The 17,892-nt window shown below is 37.4% G+C and overlaps 1 protein-coding gene across 6 annotated transcripts in view; it reads right to left on the bottom strand.

Moving 5' to 3' along the window:
- The window catches only part of cacna2d4a (calcium channel, voltage-dependent, alpha 2/delta subunit 4a), an 85,979-nt gene that overhangs the window by 10,202 nt on the left and 57,885 nt on the right, over positions 1 to 17,892 (bottom strand). For all 6 annotated transcript variants that reach the window (XM_015026997.1, XM_015026990.1, XM_015026977.1 and 3 more), the window contains one exon: positions 4,741 to 4,802. In XM_015026997.1, coding sequence (XP_014882483.1) covers positions 4,741 to 4,802 — 62 coding nt within the window. The remainder of the gene's footprint in view (positions 1 to 4,740; positions 4,803 to 17,892) is intronic.

The raw sequence follows: 17,892 nt of genomic DNA, 5'->3' as shown, positions 1-17,892 counted from the left end.
TACCAACATAATGAGACTGTATTCTAGTTTACATAATAAGATTATTATACCTTTAAACAACTTAGGAAAGCCCAGATGATAATGCCAAGACTTTATAGGCTTCTGATTGATATATGATGATTAACAACTACTGCACTTGAAAAGACACAATTCCTTGTGTAGCATCATAGAAAATACAAAACTGTAGTTTGCTTAATCCTCTCAACGCTGTGATTATTCCTGTTGCTTACACACTTTTTCCTTCCTACTGACTTCCCACTGAGGTGCCTTGATATAACACTCTGCAAACAGCCGATTCGTTCAGAAATTTCTTTCTGTTTCTCACCCTCTTGCTTGAGGATGTCAGTGATGGCCTTCTGGACAGCAGTCAGGTCAGCAGTCTGACCCATGATTGCGGTTTTGAGTAATGAACCAGGCTGGGAGTTTTTAAAGGCCTCAGGAATCTTTTTCAGGTGTTTAGAGTTACTTTGTTGATTCAGATGATGAGGTTAATTGCTCGTTCAGAGAACCTTTTCATAATATTCTAATTTTTTGAGACAGGGATTTTGGGTTTTCATGAGCTGTTTGCCAAAATCATCAGTATTAAAACAATAAAAGACCTGAAATATTTCAGTTGGTGTGCAATGAATCTAAAATATGACAGTTTAATTTTTATCATGACATTATGGAAAATAATGAACTTTATCACAATATTCTAATTTTATGACCAGCACCTGTATATAGGCATGGTTCAAAACGTGGGAAAGAAGTAGTGGGTTATAATTCTAAAAATACGGTACATTTAAAAATTATGTTATGCAACATTTTAATACACCAAGACACCAAATTTTGTGTTTTTACTGTCAAAATTACAAGAAATATGCTTGAAAATTTCACTCTACATGAACCTTTCTGGAATGAATTATTTTTTTCTTTTACCGTTTCACGATATTTAATCTTTTCAGCGGTACCTGTAGTTAATAATGGTTGCTATGAACATCTGCGTAGCATAACATGAGATCATGGAATGTGCTGATTTTACTGTGTTGATTTTGTAACAGTGTTAAACATGGGTTGTTTACATGACATTTTAGTATTTTAGTACTTAATGTGACATTAATATCAGGTACGTTGGGTTCAAACTGTTCATAAATTGTGTTAAATCAATTGGAAGGCATCATTAAAGTGTGATTTTTATTTTACAGCATTATGTCAAATAAAATAAATGAGTTAATTTTTGATGTCTTCCAAAACCATGAACATGTAAGGAATAAATGTACTCTAATAAAAGGTTGGTTTCTAAAAAAAAATACTACTTTTACATGTTTTGACATATACCAGAGATGTTCATAAATATTTAAATCAACATAGCTGCAAAGAATGAGTGAAAGTAGTCTATGTCCCTACAGTATAATAATAATAAAAGAGCAAAATTACATCTTAAAACTTTTCCTTCAAGAGGGAAAGTTTGTTCTTTTTCTCCATTATTGACCTGCTCATATGTCAAAAAAAAAAAAAAAAGCACTAAATGGTCACATCTCATGTCTTCAGCACAATGTGTGGGTTGGCGTCTATGGACAGTATGTCTTTGGAATCATGGTCAGGTTAAACAGAGCATGTCGAACTGTGAATGAAACAATTTATCATCCTTTTCAGTCCTATTACAGCCGAGTGTCAGTCTTTCTCTCAGCCTCCCATCGCTGCCTCCTGGGATGGGGAACAATTCAGTGGACGGAGAGGAACGGTGGCGTGTCCCCCGCTACAACACAGGCAAACGGTGAGGCTTGATGGGAAATTAAAAGGAAAATGGACCGTCTCATCCAATTAATTAAAGGGGAATTAAAGGATCAGTGTAAACACGCTCGGTTCCAGTTTTATTTCCATGTATCAATATTCGCAGTGTAATGTTATGGAGAATTTCAAAGTGGCTTTTGATTGAGATGGCATAAAGTTCATTAATGTATTGGAAATAATTAATAATATGCAGGAAAACTTAATGACTCATAAAAATAATCAACATTCTGCCATAAATTTTCAGAAGTCTGCAGTGGTCACAAACACAAAGACGAGTTTTTGCGAGTATTAATATCCTTGCAATGTTTGCTAAAATTACTGCATATTGCATGTTTTAGTGATATCATGTAGCCCCAACAAGTATCTATAAAAAAATACACTTTTTGCATCAATTATGTCAAAATATCTATTATCCTAACAACCCTGGTAGAGTTGAGACATACGTCCCATGATTACAGGCGTAACTGCAGCCAAAAAAGTTGCAATAAAATATTGACTAAGAGGGGAAGAGCACAGACAAAAATCTAATTTTGGGAGGTTTAATTATAAAATTGCATGTCCCCCCCCTCCCCCCCCAACTTGACCAGTATGTGACAAAACATAACAAAATACATCAAATTTTGTTTTAATATTAGAATAAAATTGATATTTAAGAAGATAGGAATACTCTCCTTTCTGCCTGGTGATTGCTATAAATTGGGACTGACCACATGTGCAGTAGTGTAATCCTTGATGGAGCAAGAGCAGCATCACTGCGCGCACCTATGCGTTTACACACATGGCCGCTGGTCTAACAAGCACATGCAGTGAGTGCAGAAGTCTTTTGAAAGTACATGACAAGATGATAAGATGATTACATAAGCTGGCTGAGGGAGGATGAGAGGATGGAAGAGAGGAAAAGGGTGAAAACGAATATATGAAGGAAACTGATTAAAAGAAGAAAAGTGTGGAAAATGTTGAAGAAAAAGAGGGAAAAAAATTATGAAGAATTGTAATATATTTTTTCTTTCATCAGACAAACCGAGTAAAAAAACAAGAACACTACATTGCATCACAAACAATGTGTGTGTGATGATGGACGTAATAGATACTTTGGCACAGATGGTAGAGCATATGCTCCCTGTTAATCTGACGCATATTAACACGAACAGACACACGTCTCTAACACACACCGATGTATGCAAACAGAAACACGCTCGCACCCCGACACACAAACACAAACATCCCCACACACAGAGCCTCGCTGCAGGAGCTATCCATCACCTAATGGCCAGCCAGAAGCTCTAAATGGCCTTTTAACTGCTGTCATTTACAGCCGCGGGAGCAGAGGAGAGGGAGCAAACCATCAAGCACCTGCTACTGCAAAAAGCGTTACGGCAAATTAGGCAAGTTCTCCCGGTTCTCCTGGAGGTGTGGAAGGTTGCTCACATCTTTCACTTACGGCTATTTCTGCGACTCCCAGCGGAGCGTGCATCGCTCTAAACAGTTTCCATGATGGAATCTAATCTGGACGTATGCTCTAACAGCCGTGGTGAGCACTTATTTATCGGCGAAAGCAGAGAGATGAAGCACTACATTAGGCTAAACTAGATCTACATGTTTTAATTATCAACTAATGAGGCAGAAATTACTATTTTAATGGACTAGTAAATTATTTGATTGGATCTTTTAATAAGTAAAAGTAATAATGGACTTATATATCATAGACTTAGTGGATGATTATTGATCTAACTGAAAAACATTGATTTAAACCAGGATATCAAAACAATAATCAACATCTGGAACTTCTTGCGGGTCTAAATTACACATCAAGTCTCATATTAAACATAAATATACTAATCTTTTCCCACATTCTTTACCATAATTAACCAATATGATTGATTTTTCCCAATTCCTCTAGCCACAGTTTGGCCTGACTTGTAGAATCATTTTAATTCACCCTGCATGACAATTTCAAATAGAGTCAGCCTCAAAGTTGCGTATATTTTTTGAAGCAACAAAACAGGGGGTTGGAATTTAACTGTGTTTGTATTACACAAACACTCTTCAATAAAAGCAATTAATGTTACAATAAAAAGTTGTCATTAAAGCCAGCGCAATAGACTCTACCTTCAATATTCTACGAGGGGAAAAATCAAATTACCACCAGAAAAAAAAAAAGCAATAAAGTTAACATTTAAAGGTTTAATTTGACAACAGAGCGGGGCAACTCCAGAGGTCTAGAAATTGCTTCGTTCCTTTCAAATACTGATAGTTATTTTTTCAAACTGGTCTGCTTAAATTCAGTCTAAAAACTCTATATTTTAAATGATGTTTGTACAAAGAGGGATGCTGCTTTTTTTGAAAAATAAAATGAATAAATAGGACTCTTTTCTTCAGCTGGTTTATGGAGGTATCGGGGAAGGAAATGGAAACTGTATCAAACCTGACAAGAATTTCTTGTAAAGATGTTTAGCCAAGAATGGCTCCTAAAATCTTAATAATCCACATTAGCATAAGTCTTCCAAAATATAAGTTATTTTGAGAAAATAAAACAAAACAAAAAATAAGCAACTATAGAGATGTTCAAATCTACTGTTCTGAATGAACAAGTTATACTTTTTGGCAAGTGAATAATAATTATTAAAAAAATACAAAGAAATTCCTGTAATATTATTAAAATGTGAAAACTTTAAAAAAAAAAACTTTTAAAACTCACTAGAATAAACAACTAGTTTTCACCACAATAAAGGACATAAAATATACTAGTCTTGTGCTTTCTAATTGCTAAAATATCTGAAAAGAAGCAACAGGATGCCTGTATGTCTAAACTTTAAATAATCAGGTAAATCTAAAATATGACTAACAGAGGGCATTATGTACTGGAATGGTGGATGAGTTGAAGGCCTTAGCACAAAATGCAATATCCAACATGATTGGTGCCACATCCAAAATATTACTGACAGAGCACCATCTGAATGGTCTTACCTGTGCAGCGATGGTCCTGAATTTGGATTCAAGCACCTCCAGAGTCATCTGAACCCCAACAGCTGTCAATACAAAAAAAAAAAAAAGACACCAAAAACAACACAGATCAGTTTTGCATAATTACAGAAGCAACTCTTCACAGATAGACATTAACATAGGCAGCGGCAGCATTAATTTACTAATAAAGCAAGAAAAATATTTAAGAGGTTGATAAGGTTGACATGGAATTAAACTCACACGACGCATACATGAGATCAAAATTGTGAGTAAAGTAGTTGGCGACGAATACAGGACACAACGATTCTATACAAAACCAAAAAAACTGTGAAACAGCCCTTTTTGATTCTGTGCGACTAAGCCTAAGACTAATGATGAAATTTATATATTAATAAATGTAAGAAGGATTTTGGACATTTATGGCTTGTATTTCAGAAAACAGAATGATGCTTAGAAGACTACCCAGACCCTTAAAAAGATAAAAGTATATTCAATATGTACCGTTAGGTTAGATAATACCTGCCATTACTCGGCACGCAGAAAAAGCAAAATTAAAGTTTTTAGTCGGGCACTTCAGAAAGAGAACATTAATAGCATTATTAATGCTCCAGCTCTCAGGTTGGATGAGTAGAAGATGTCTTTTAGCGGAGATCAGCCCTGAAGTCAGAACTCAACTTATGAAAATCCTTTTTACAGTCGCTGGCCTTCAGAGCCTCCGCAGCGCCGTTTAAAAAAAAAAAAAAAATCCTATTCTTAGCCAGAATGTGTTTTGAGTGCATGTGTGTATCCAACGCCTCCACTACGCAGCCCTCTCAGTCATAAAACGCAGAGAATTAGTGTCCGTTTGAACACATGTCCCACGCACGCGCAGGAATACACACACAAGGGCGAAGCGATTGCTTATGTCAGCTTAGGGTTGTATGTCTGTCAGCATTTCAGTCAGCCTGGTAATAAGGAAAAAAACAAAGAAGAAGAAGAAGCCGTAATTGCATAAGTTCCCAGTAGACACATATTGTATATACCACCCACGCACATACACAGGAAAATACACATAACGCTGCGTGAAAAGATATGACTCTTTGTATTAACATCAGAGACTCAGCGTTTTCCTCCCAGTGTGCCCTGGGTAGCCACTTAAAAGCCTCTCCGCTGATTACAATACACAAAGCTCACATCTACGTCCCCTTACAGACATATACTGTCGGAAATTTACTGTACACATCCCACAAGCTCAGTAACACCGGTTCAACACTTTTAAGACATTAAGGTATATACAGTAATCTGCAAAATCCCTTTTGAGAGCATCGTTTAACCTAATACGTGCATTACTTTGGAGACATTTTAAACCATCTCTAATGGCTTTATTCTTTGCTTACAAGAAGCTTTTTTTAGTCGTCAAGGCTGACTTTATCAGAGACTCTCAGTTTTTGTTAGAAAGTGTCTTCTGTGCCATGGGAAAACATTCAAATCTCCTGAACTTTTGCACATGTTGTCATGTTACAATCACAAACTTCAATGTCTCTACCAGCTTTTTGTATCTGGAGGCAAAAACTGTCCATTTCCTCGTGCAAAATAGATCAGCTTCGGTCAGATTGGAAGAAGAGGCGTGTATGTAAACATCAGTTTTCAAACAAATTAAGTTCTGGACTTTAACCAGGCCATTCAAAAACATGGACGTGCTTTTATTTTAACGGGTCCGTCGTAGCCTAGTTTTTAACTCCATGCACGTTCTTAATAACTCATATAAGCTTCCCTGTCCCTGTTGAAGAAAAGCCTCCCCACAACACTGACTTACTACAGCGGGGACGGACGGTGTGTTATTTTTCTAGATGATATGTAATCTCTCTATTCTGCAAGGGCCAAATATGAGGATTGTAAGAGTTATAGTTGACTTGACTCTACAAACCACTTTCTGGTACAACGTAGAAAATGACATGAGTAGCAAATGACAAAACTCAAGGAAGGCTAATGGCTTTCTTGGAAGAAAAAAATACTAAGAGGTTTTTAATGTATGAAAACGTTTCTAAAGTACAATATATTAAAAGATGAACATACTAAAAAAAAAAAAAAGCACCAAAGGCTTTTTCCTTTTGTACTTTCTCTTGCAGCATTAGTACAACCTTTCAAAACCAAGCCTTTTTTCAGGCATTACTCACGATTCTTTTATAGCCACCAAGCATTTAAATTAAAAGCTGTAGGAGGCAGATTTGCCCTGAAAACATCACTTTAAATTATTATTTCTTTTTAATGCCACTAGGTGATGAGTTTTAGACTTGTCTTAGTAGAACCACATGCAGATCTCATTTGAGAAACGAGGCAACGGGTTCCATCGTAAGATGTGTAGTTTGGCTAGTCTTTTCCTGGTTCCTCCCCTCTGTGTCCTCCTTTTCTTCAATCTTCAGAAAATCACAGCTGTAATCCGCCTATAATCAGGAAACGGTGTTTGATTGGAGGGTTGTTTATCTGCTTAACTTTTCCTGAAGGGCTAGACGTTTTATGCCTATAGGGATAAAAATTCACAAGTCATTAAAAGCAAAAAGGTTCACATTTGGTCTGTTTTTGTCACCAATGCAGAAAATGAAAGAGTAAGACTTTTATTGTATACGTCCACCTCCATGGTGATGTTGACCCTGAAGTTATCCCCCTCCACTGTAATCTCAGATTAATTGTTCAAAAGGCTATTAAAGAGGGCAGCAGTAATCTGCCGTCTTTCCTCCTTTGAGTTAGAGGCTGATGGGTCAAATCTAATTAAAGCCAATGCTCTGATCACCTACCATGAGTGTGTGCACGCTGCAGCGTTTAAAGCTCTTTCTGGTGAATATAAGTGTGCCAACATTGCTTTCAGGTGTGAAAACGTGTGTGCTTGCAGGCATATTTTGTGTACTCCCACTCTGAGGCACAATTGGCTGCCAATCACAACTGAGAATATTTTTAATAGAAAATGAGCTAATAAATAAATAAATACAAATCTTTGGAGACCAGAGCTGGAGTTAATTTGCTATTTTACTAGTGAGATAGTGACTGGAGAAACAAAGGCGTCTAAATATTGAACAATGTGCTAAAAGGAAAAACAATGGTTTTAGTAAGACTAGACAATTAAAGGCTGACCTTCGCTGTATTTTTCTTGTAGGATACTTGTCCTGCCAATGCATTATAAAGTCAGTCAGGCGAGAAAAAAAAAAAATGTTTCTAGAGACCAGGATCTTTAAAAAAATCTCAATTTAACAACTCATACAATTTGTTTATTGTAAGACAAAATTTAGTTGGATTGGAATCAGGTTTCAACGTTTTCAAGAAGTGAATTAATGCCTCACTTTTCACTGCAACTCAAGGATTTTTTCTCCCATTTAACTGCATCGTCTTTTACAATATAACCATTCAGTAGCCTGGAGTTGGGAAGGGATGGACTCTTTTTCCTCCACATATTATATCATATTATGTAATTAATAATCATAAAACCGATCCAGTGTAAAAGCCAAAGTCCTCGCCATTAGACTGACTCGCTATCGTAACCTTAAACCAACCCAACTCTGTTTTGCGGAAAACAGAGTTGGGTATTTTTAGATGGCACTAGATTTTTTTCTTTATAAGCTTGACGGTGAAGAATGGAGCAAGAGATACGAAGGTGGTTTCAATATGCAGCTGGCTTTTCATCCTACACACTGATCCTCTGACATTAACCCAGCGTCCGCATTCGGGGGGATCCGTGCAGCATGGAAGCCAAAAACGAGTGCTACTTCATGTTCACACATCATTAAACCTGTTTGTGTGCGTTTGTGTGTGTGGCGCTGAGGTTGCACGGAAGGTCAATTTGTGACAAATGACTGGTGTATGGAGCGGGTGCTGTCGTATAGCCCTGAATACAGATTAAATATATAGAAACACACACAGACAGAGGCACAGAAAATCAACACACCGAGGTGGAGGTCAGTTCATTCACATATCCCACACACTATAAACAGGAGTATGTATTTAGGGTGGACGTGTGAGGTTGACACAAAAGTGTTCCTACTCGTAAAGCGGCAGAGATTCACATCTGATGTGGAAGAACCTGCAAACAAATTTACCCAGACATTTACCCAGAGCTACAATGACACGTTTTAGACTGGCCTAGCCAAAGTTCAGACCTAGATCCTTCTGAGAAACTGAGGCTAGATGTGGAACAATGATAAGAGACATCTCTCAAAACGAGGAAATGTCAGAGGGGCTAAATACAAATGGAGCCCACGCTTTTCACTTGGTTCTTGTGCAATAATTTGAAAATCATATCATCTATCACTTCGACGTTCTAATTCTGCTGTATCAAATTCCAGTTTGAGGCTGCGACATAAAACGAGTGAAAGGCACTGTACAGCAAAGATGGAGGTAAAGAGAAAATAAGACTGCAAGCAATTATCTGCAGGAAGGTCAATGCAGCACTGATATTGTAATCACAGCAACAGATTATCTGATGGATTTAGTCAGGTCAAATAGATGAGAGAAGAAACAAGACGGACGAAACTGATAAAAAGCAGAGATAAAGCAGGGTAAATTAATTTTACTGATGTTATGATTTGGATGTTTTTTATTCATATTCAATGTGGGCTTTATTAGTAAAATTTCCATCACAGTAAAACACCAATTTGTCATGTCTTGACTTTTGTCTTTGTTTTGAATGCAGACTAAAAAATGGAGTAAATGTTAGAAATGTTAGACCAATGTCTGATAGGTAAGATGACTTTCCTTTAAATGAGATGACCTCATTTACTTTGATGTATCCACAGAGTAAATACATCAAGTGGAGAAAGTCATGCAGCTCTTCTAGTATGTGTAATAAAACGCAGTGCAGTAATTTTGCATCTAATATTCATAAACACAGGTAATTGCAGAACTAGCTTGAGATAAAGTTTGTCTTGCTACAGTAACAACTTAATGTTATCTTGATAATGTTTTTTTAAACATATCATTTTAATATATAAAACTTGCTTTCTTTTAGAATTATTAAAAACCTCAAAAATGAACAAAAGCAAGAAGAAAATGGTTTCTTTTTTTATATAAAATAGGACAAAAAGTCCTAATTTTCAGTTCACTGAACTGAATCATATGTCAACAAATGCCATATAATTCCAATTATAATGAAATAACCTTATGTTCTGGTTGTGCATAACTTTGTCTGCTAAAACAATAAGCAGGATAAAATGTTCCCAACAGTAAACTGCTTTTCAACAATATCATAGGTAGATACTTCACCTTTATGTTTTGGGTCATCAATGCATCATTTTAAGAAGAAGAAAAAAAGCTAGAAAAAAAAAAAAGACCACACTAAACTAGTAAAGACTTTACTTACTTCTGAGATTTAAGAAAACTGTCTTAGTATAAGTATTCCACTTCTACCTAAGCTCTATGCCTCTTTTAAGACAGAAAAAAAGACTTTCTGAAAAGATGCTTTGAAAAACCTTTTAGCCTCACTTGAAATCCTAAAAAAAAAAAAGCGAGTGTGTTCTGTTTGAAGTGACTGTGGGCAAGAAGATTACTGTTTATCTCAACAGATGTCATTGTGTCTTCTACAATGTCTCACTCCTCTCTGTTTGCTCTGCGGTACACACACAATCCAACACATCAAAACTGTCAACGAGACGGTCGGATTGAAACAAACGTGCGCGGATGATAAGCTTTCTGGGTTACAAATGCCATTTGTGCTCCGTTTGTGTCTGTCAGGCTCAAAAACACATAATTACAGTTTGTAGCGGCAAATGTCATCATAATAAGAAGATGGAAGAAGCAGTTCAGAGCACTGTGTCTTTTCTCTACTCCTGAGTACAATTAAACCTTTGGACTTTCTTTCTTTGTGCCTTCTTCTTCAAGGTTTCTAAAGGTTATGCAAGTTTTTAGCGACTTGCCTTCATGAAGTGATAATGCTCCAGCAATTACCGCAGGTTACCATGGAAAAATGGGACATTTTGTGAAGGTAAAAACAGTATGGTTTCGTAAAAACAGAGGGGATTGGAACAAAGCATAGTGCGGTAAAGTGGCTCAGTCAAAGTCTAAACGTCAATCAAGCTTAGAACAAGTAAATCTTCAAATATTTCAGTCTAGGGGGGCCACACGTTTTTGATTTTAATTCATGAAAAAATATATTGTAACAAGGTTACATACTCACCTGTGCTACTGTAGCTCATAAAACACCAATAAAATACACCAAAGCTTGTAGTAGAAACACAAAAACATGCATAAGATAAAATATCCACTACGTCAAATTCATGTTTCTTTGAAAATGTGTGACTATTATGTGGAAAAGGAGCAGAACATGTATATGCTGAGCAGACAGACTCGCTTTTTAATCATTTGACCTCAAACAATTAAGCGCAACCTTCCAACCTCAAAGTTGCACAGGACCACACACGTTGTGCAAAATGCTCACGAACCTCGGAGGAGTTGACAGAGGCTGCACTGACATCATGTTACCAAAGCAACAGGCAGGAGCGAGGGGATTGGACAAAAATGATGATGACTCAACCTCCCTCCCTCGTCTTCCTCCGTCTCACCGTGCTCTCCTCTTCTTCATAGACAAGTCTCTCACTTTATCTTTTCGGACATCGAGGATGCAAACCCAGACACGTGCCCAGGCACAGGCATGCCGTAGTCATGAAATGAAAGTGTAGACTGTAATCTTTCTACAGAGCGGAGTGCACTGAACTCAGATTTCCAGAATAAAATCATCATACATCAGGGCTGCTTCTTTTCCTTGTTGAATCCAAAAGTCGTGTTAAGCATGAATCTGTGGCGAGGAGACATGTAATGGCACAGGAGCAGAGCCGAACGAGTTAAAACGATGGCCTGTTTCTTATAAATGGAAATAAATGCTGTTGACATTCAGTCTATGTGTGGATCTTTTAAGTCGGCGGAGCCTACCTCAAGTTAACCTAGTTTCCAAGCCCTCTTGAGTGGCCCTGTTGGAGGCGCACTCACTAAATCATTCATAGTGGAGAGACGAAGAAAAAAAGAACTTGTTCCTGTGTGTCTGTGTGAGGGATAAAAACATGAATTTAGAATGTGGTATGCTTCCTTTATTCTCAGTCAAGGAAGACGATAATTTATACATCAGAATTATTTTGTCAAAGAGCCAACAGGATTTCAGTTTAGGACATTTTGGAACGATTTGGTGAGAAATCCAATGACTGACTGAATCTTTAATAATGTAAATGGAGAAAGAATTTGCCAGTCATTGTGTATCTTTTAAATTTGTGATGAAGCTTCTTGCTTTACGTGACTTACCTGAATTGCACAAAGAGCAATCTAAAAAAAACCCAACTCAACAACCCAACTCAATATATTGCACCTTTATAGTGGATTCAATCAAACAACTAATGATATTTTAAAGGACAGATTTAATAAAGCACCTTGTCCAGCTGATTAATGACTGCTTGGGATAAAAACTAATAAAAAAAAAATGCAGCAGCTCTCGGGTAGATACCTACCAAACTTAAACTCTTGCAGTAAGTCCATCTTTAATTAGAACAAGATTGAAAATACTGACACTTTTTCTGAATTTGAGATTTATGTCATACATTTCCCACATTATTTTCAATATTACACTTTTCTTAAGTCAGAATTCCCAAGTTTCTGCTCTCATCTTGGATGGTTACCATTTGGTGTGAAAATATTTCGTGTAAAAAGATTGCACGTGTTAAAGATCAACCTTGCAGGGCAGGATGCTTCTCCAAGTTTCTCCCCGTCTCTCCTCTCTCCTGACTGCCAACTACTTTCTTTTCTTCTCTGGGAAATGCCTCTCTTGTCTGGCTTTTATGAATTTGGTGCCTTTCAAAGACGGTACGAAATCGCCAGATTTCTGCGGCTCTCCGAGTGGGTTTGTAAGCCCGTGTTATTTTCTTTCATAAAGCAGGGAACAGGGAAAGGGAAAAGGGTCTCAAACTGATCTGCTTTTGGTGGCATATTCAAGCTGCTGTTACCTTTTACTTATCAGGTTTGGATTTCTCAACGTAAGACAGGCTACAGTGGCTGAGAAGGGATTTAAAAAAAATGGAGGATGGAACATGTTTGGAGGTGAATGAGCTGCACTGATTTTTAAAGGTAATAATAAAAAGTTTTAGTTGGTCTAGATCTAATTTTGAACAGCCCACAGATTTTGGGTGAACTATTGTGTGTTTTTCTATGCAAACATACTGCAAGTCTATCCATCAACACTTAACTGTGCCCAGGATTGGGATGGTGCCCTCATCCCTGCAGAGATTGGACCAGAGGAATGCAAATTTTGAATAAAACCTTTGCAGCAATAAACCTAAAGTGTAAACCAATGAACAGAGAGTAGCTTGAATCCACTTGGCAATTAAAGGAAATTGCAGCCTGAGGCTAAGGAATCGATTAAAGGTGCACTACATTCAAGGAGTCAAGTCTCATTCTAATCCATGAATTTGTCCATAATTTGAGCTATGCAACATTATTCTGATAAATAAAAAGGGGATAAAAGTATTTAAACATATGTATATGTATCTTCACTTAAACCATTGTTGGCTATTTTGAATATGGAGCTGTTCACTCACCATGATGGTAAGTCATGAAAAAGTGACAAAAGTGAAGAGTGGTTCAAGCAACTCGTATATAAAATCCTCCTGTGTGTGTGTGTGTGTGTTTGTAAAAAGATGGATGACTCTGAGCCACTTCCCTACACAGGAACCTACGGTAGTTGATACAAGTGTGTCTGGCCAGACCTGGTGTTAATACGATGCCTTGGGTCAATTCATCTTCACTGACATCCAATAGCAGAGCAAATTACAGAGCAAAGTAGGTGTATAGTTGAGTAAAGAGATAGAGATAAAGGAAGAGAAGCTTTTCTGAAGAGAGAGAAAAACAAAGAGGAGGTGACTCTCCTTTAACGAAGGCAGCAGAATGTTTGCAAATTTATACACCATCAATATTGTTGGCAACGGCAAGCAAGGACTGTGGGGATTTAATCGAGGAGAGAAATAAACCGATAGCCCGAAATGTTGGGTAATACAATGGACGGCAATTGGAAAAGTTAAAAATAAGCTCTTTTGCTTTAGATGATTGGCACAAATGTTTTTCCATCACATAGTTCCTGCATCAGCGATGGAGCAGAGCTGGCTTTAAAAGCTGCCTTGGCCGGAGGTCTCTGGCACTTCCAGATGATTTCTGTGCCAGAAGCGCCGTTTGCCAATAACCAAGAAAAATTAACATATTGCTTAGCTCAGCTTTTATCAGGCATAGCTTGAATACTTATCTTTTTTTTTTCCCCCAAGTCTTACTTCTTGACCGAATATATCTTGCAAAGCTCCAAACCCGAACATAAACATATTTTTCATGTTCTCCCAGCTGCTTTATTGTGCCCACGCTTGTAACCACAGAACAAAGCAGTGATGTTTACTTCAATAATTGAATTTGACACAAAAGACGACGTCCATTTTGTGGCTTAGAAGTCAAAGCAGGAGCTTAATAATAATGAAGACAGGCTCACATGAAAGAGTTTTCTTGTTCCGTCCACTCATTACTCGGATTGCTTTCAGGTTACATCACAGACAGCTGTCATTTCATCTGCTGCAAACTGAAAGGCTACAGAAAGACAGGAAAACTTGAAACAAAGCGAAATATTAGCAGGGAGTAAAAAAAAAAAAAGTTGAAAAGTTAAATCCGAATACTTTTTTCGAGGGCATCATAAATCTCCCTAATTACCACCATGTCCAAATCAGCCAAGTTTGACTGTGTATGACATTTTAATTTATTGCAGCTCTAAATGACTAAATGTCATCACTGACTGACAACCTGAAATACCACATAATCTGCTAATTACAGTTTTTAATAAACACATACGTGCACAGAGACGCGCAATACTGAGATTTAAAAGTAAATAATCGACAGCAGCTCAGTAATATAACAAAAATGGAGACATTCAGCGAATCATCTTCCATAGAAACCAATGAACAGAGTGTCTTACTGGCATAAGCTACTGGCTGCTAAAACAGATTTCTACTGGCCAAGATCTCGAGTGAAAGAACAGGACAAGAAAGGAGAGAAATTATGACCAGACTGTGTTTATGCGAGTGTCTATTTGTGCTGCCCAGTGAACCAGGCTACAGATTTACCCAACCTGAAAAAGGCCCAGATTCATGCATTCAAAATTAAAACGCATGATTATCTCGACAGCTCAGATACTGGATAAATGACCACTAATAGATGGGAGTGTTGGCTTTTTTTTCCCTCTCCCACATTCACAGCAGAAATAAATGCAATCTTCGACTCATTTGGATTTGGATTTTATGGCCAACCGATTAATGTAAATCTGAGATTATCCTCTTCCTTTGAACTCTGCTTGAGAGCCAGATTTTCCAAGCCCGGCAGACGAGCACAAGGTCGCAGTCTAGAAAAAGAGGCGACGCAAGATCACAGAAACCCAGAGGGCCCAACTGGTCACTTCTGGAGATGACCTTATTTAAATGCAAACCGGGATGTGTCAGCAGAAAAACGCGGACTTCACAACCTTTAGATATCCTGATAAGCAAAAACAGGGACCGGCAGTAATTTGAGACGGTAAAATGAACAGGCCGTGTCAGACATACAGTGCTGAAGCAAACCGGTATAAAATATATAAACGAAACTTGAAGTGTACAGTTAATACACAGGACTGAAAAAGAAAAACAGCAATAGCCAATCCACTACAATGAGATAAGCTAATTGCGTGAAATGACGTTAAATGAGAGCAAAACTATTTATTAACTCTTTTGTGAAATATTTAAAGTAGAATGAGTAGCTGTTATAAGTTTATAAGTGCTCTTGAATTTGTAACTACCGTCGTTATTCGTATCATTATATTTTATTCTCCCACCATCAAACACAATTCTCTCAGTTTCATGGTTCAGGACCATGGACAGCACAAAAGAGATGTTTCTTTCTTTTTTTTAAACCACACTGTTAATTTTTGTATTAGTATTGCAGTAACAGGAAATTGTTTAGTTCCTGGCTCTGCTAAAGTACTCACTTTAAATATTTAATAGCTACAAGAAATTGAGCTAAAGATTTTACCATTGGAGCCCAACAGTCTGCCTGAGATTAAAGAAACTTGATTAGGAACAAGAAATGGCCTTCCCAAAGCCATTAGCTCAAAGCTGTTCAGAAATTTGTGGTCTATGCCTGAAAGTAACGTCGGTACCAGGAAGTGAATTAACCTAAAAGAACTTCCATTTCTCCCAAAAAGAAAGGTGAAATATCCAGACAGAATAAGGTCAAATGCTTTCTGGTGGCTATGAAGGGAATCTGGTAGAGGTGCTAGTTGTTGGGGGTCACCTAAATAAATATCATTACTAGTTGTGAATGTATATATTTGAGACTGATTGTCCAGTGTGACCTTCTGATTATTAGAGGAAATCCACAATAAAGTCAAATGTGGGGACTGAAGCATCTAAAAAAATCTTTGAAACTGAAGTATTGTTAAGTGTCAAAAATTGAAATCCATCTTTTTCTCATCTGAGCACGAGTTATTCTCTGTGCAAAAATAATGCTAAGTTAATAGTTACTGATATTTTCTAATTTTCCTCTGGTTTGATTTCCTTGGGGAATCAGTATTCTTTCATTTTCCCACTGCCAAGTGTGCCAAATGATTCACATGCTCATTAACAGCATAATGTGTATGTGTGTGTGTCGGTTATGATTCACTGCATGTTAGGAAGCAGCCAAGTAATTATATGGTTGTGTGTAAACAAACACAAAATTGCACGAGCCGTTAAGAACAGAATCTCTTCCACAGCTCACCTTTTCCCCATCTGCGTATTCAGTAAAATTAGAGCTGTGTCACAAAACAAGACAAAAACCTAAATCACACTGAAAACACATCTTGGAGATTCACCGACAAATCAAATTTGGCATTTTTAAAATATTTCTTTAAAGTTTGAATACCATACAACAAAGTAAAAAAAAAGTAACTGTACCCTTACAGATTTCTTCTGACTGGCAAAAGGTCTTGTACACCACTGGGGGGTAATAACCAATCACTTGGCCACAACTAGCCAGGCCATCGACTTACTACACAATTCCATATGATTCTGATCTTCCTTCAGTTCTCCGCCTGGAATTCCTCCCATTGAGCTCGATTTCTCCAGTTGAATTTCAATCAGGCCAATCAGTGACCAGCTGGAGAAGTTGTGAATGATGACGTTGATTTTCAGAATTGTAGTCTGCCTGTAGTTTTAGCAACGGCAGCACAGGAAGTGAACAAAGTAATTCAGTCTGTGTTGGCCATCCCGTTCAGCTCGGCTCGGCACTTCTCTCTTTACAAAATGTAAAACGTCAACAAAGTCAATGCCTTCAGAAAATAATTTTCACCAGCTGAGGGTCCAGACTCTGTGAACGAAGCAAAGCATAGAAGAGGCAAGTTTTTCCCAGGCAAGGTCAGCCATAGCTAATGATCGATCATTCCCAGGGAGGTGACCACAAAGCCAGGACAAGCAGTTCCCCTCCAAAACAGTTGGTGGCAGCAGTGCTTAGACAGAAAACATTTACGACAGACGTCTACAACTTTACAATAAGGCTCCCTTTATAGAAGTGTTATTAATCTTTAAACACCTTTTAAATCAGTAATAACTGATTATTAGGCATTAATTAAGGCAGAGAATAAGAAAATCTACTGGTTTCTTGCCAAATAGTGAGCCAAATTTGTTCACATGGAGAGCAAAATTCCTGGTTTCATCAATTCAGGTAAGAGAGCAGTAAAGCAGTACCACTGTTACCACCAGTGTGTTTTGATGGTTGATACAACATTTTTCTAAAAATGTAAGTTTTATGCCAACTCTAGCAGGAGGGACACCTATATGAAAAAATAACTTTTGTCTCATCAGTTCAGAGAATAATTTTCCAAAGGTCTTAGGGATCACCATGTTTTTTTATTACTGTTATCTCCCACATAAGAGCCCTCTGAGGAAATTGGTTTGAATAGTTCATTTAACTTAATAACTGAAGTCCTGTTTTTTTTTTTAAATCCATCTCCAAATTTTAAATGTAGACCATACGCAGAAGAAATCTGTAAGGGGAAAATGCTTTTTTTTCATGGCGCTCTAAGTCCATGCATATGTAAGATTTTATCTATTTGGAGTCCCTCCCCGAACAAACACACACACGCACACACACAGAAAGACACACAAAGCCAGCTGT

Source organism: Poecilia latipinna, unplaced genomic scaffold, assembly GCF_001443285.1.
Source record: "Poecilia latipinna isolate Pla-1442-1.1 unplaced genomic scaffold, P_latipinna-1.0 Scaffold100, whole genome shotgun sequence".
NCBI classification, from domain to species: domain Eukaryota; kingdom Metazoa; phylum Chordata; class Actinopteri; order Cyprinodontiformes; family Poeciliidae; genus Poecilia; species Poecilia latipinna.
Note: the sequence above shows the minus strand (reverse complement) of the source record. Positions and strands in the feature narration are given on the sequence as shown.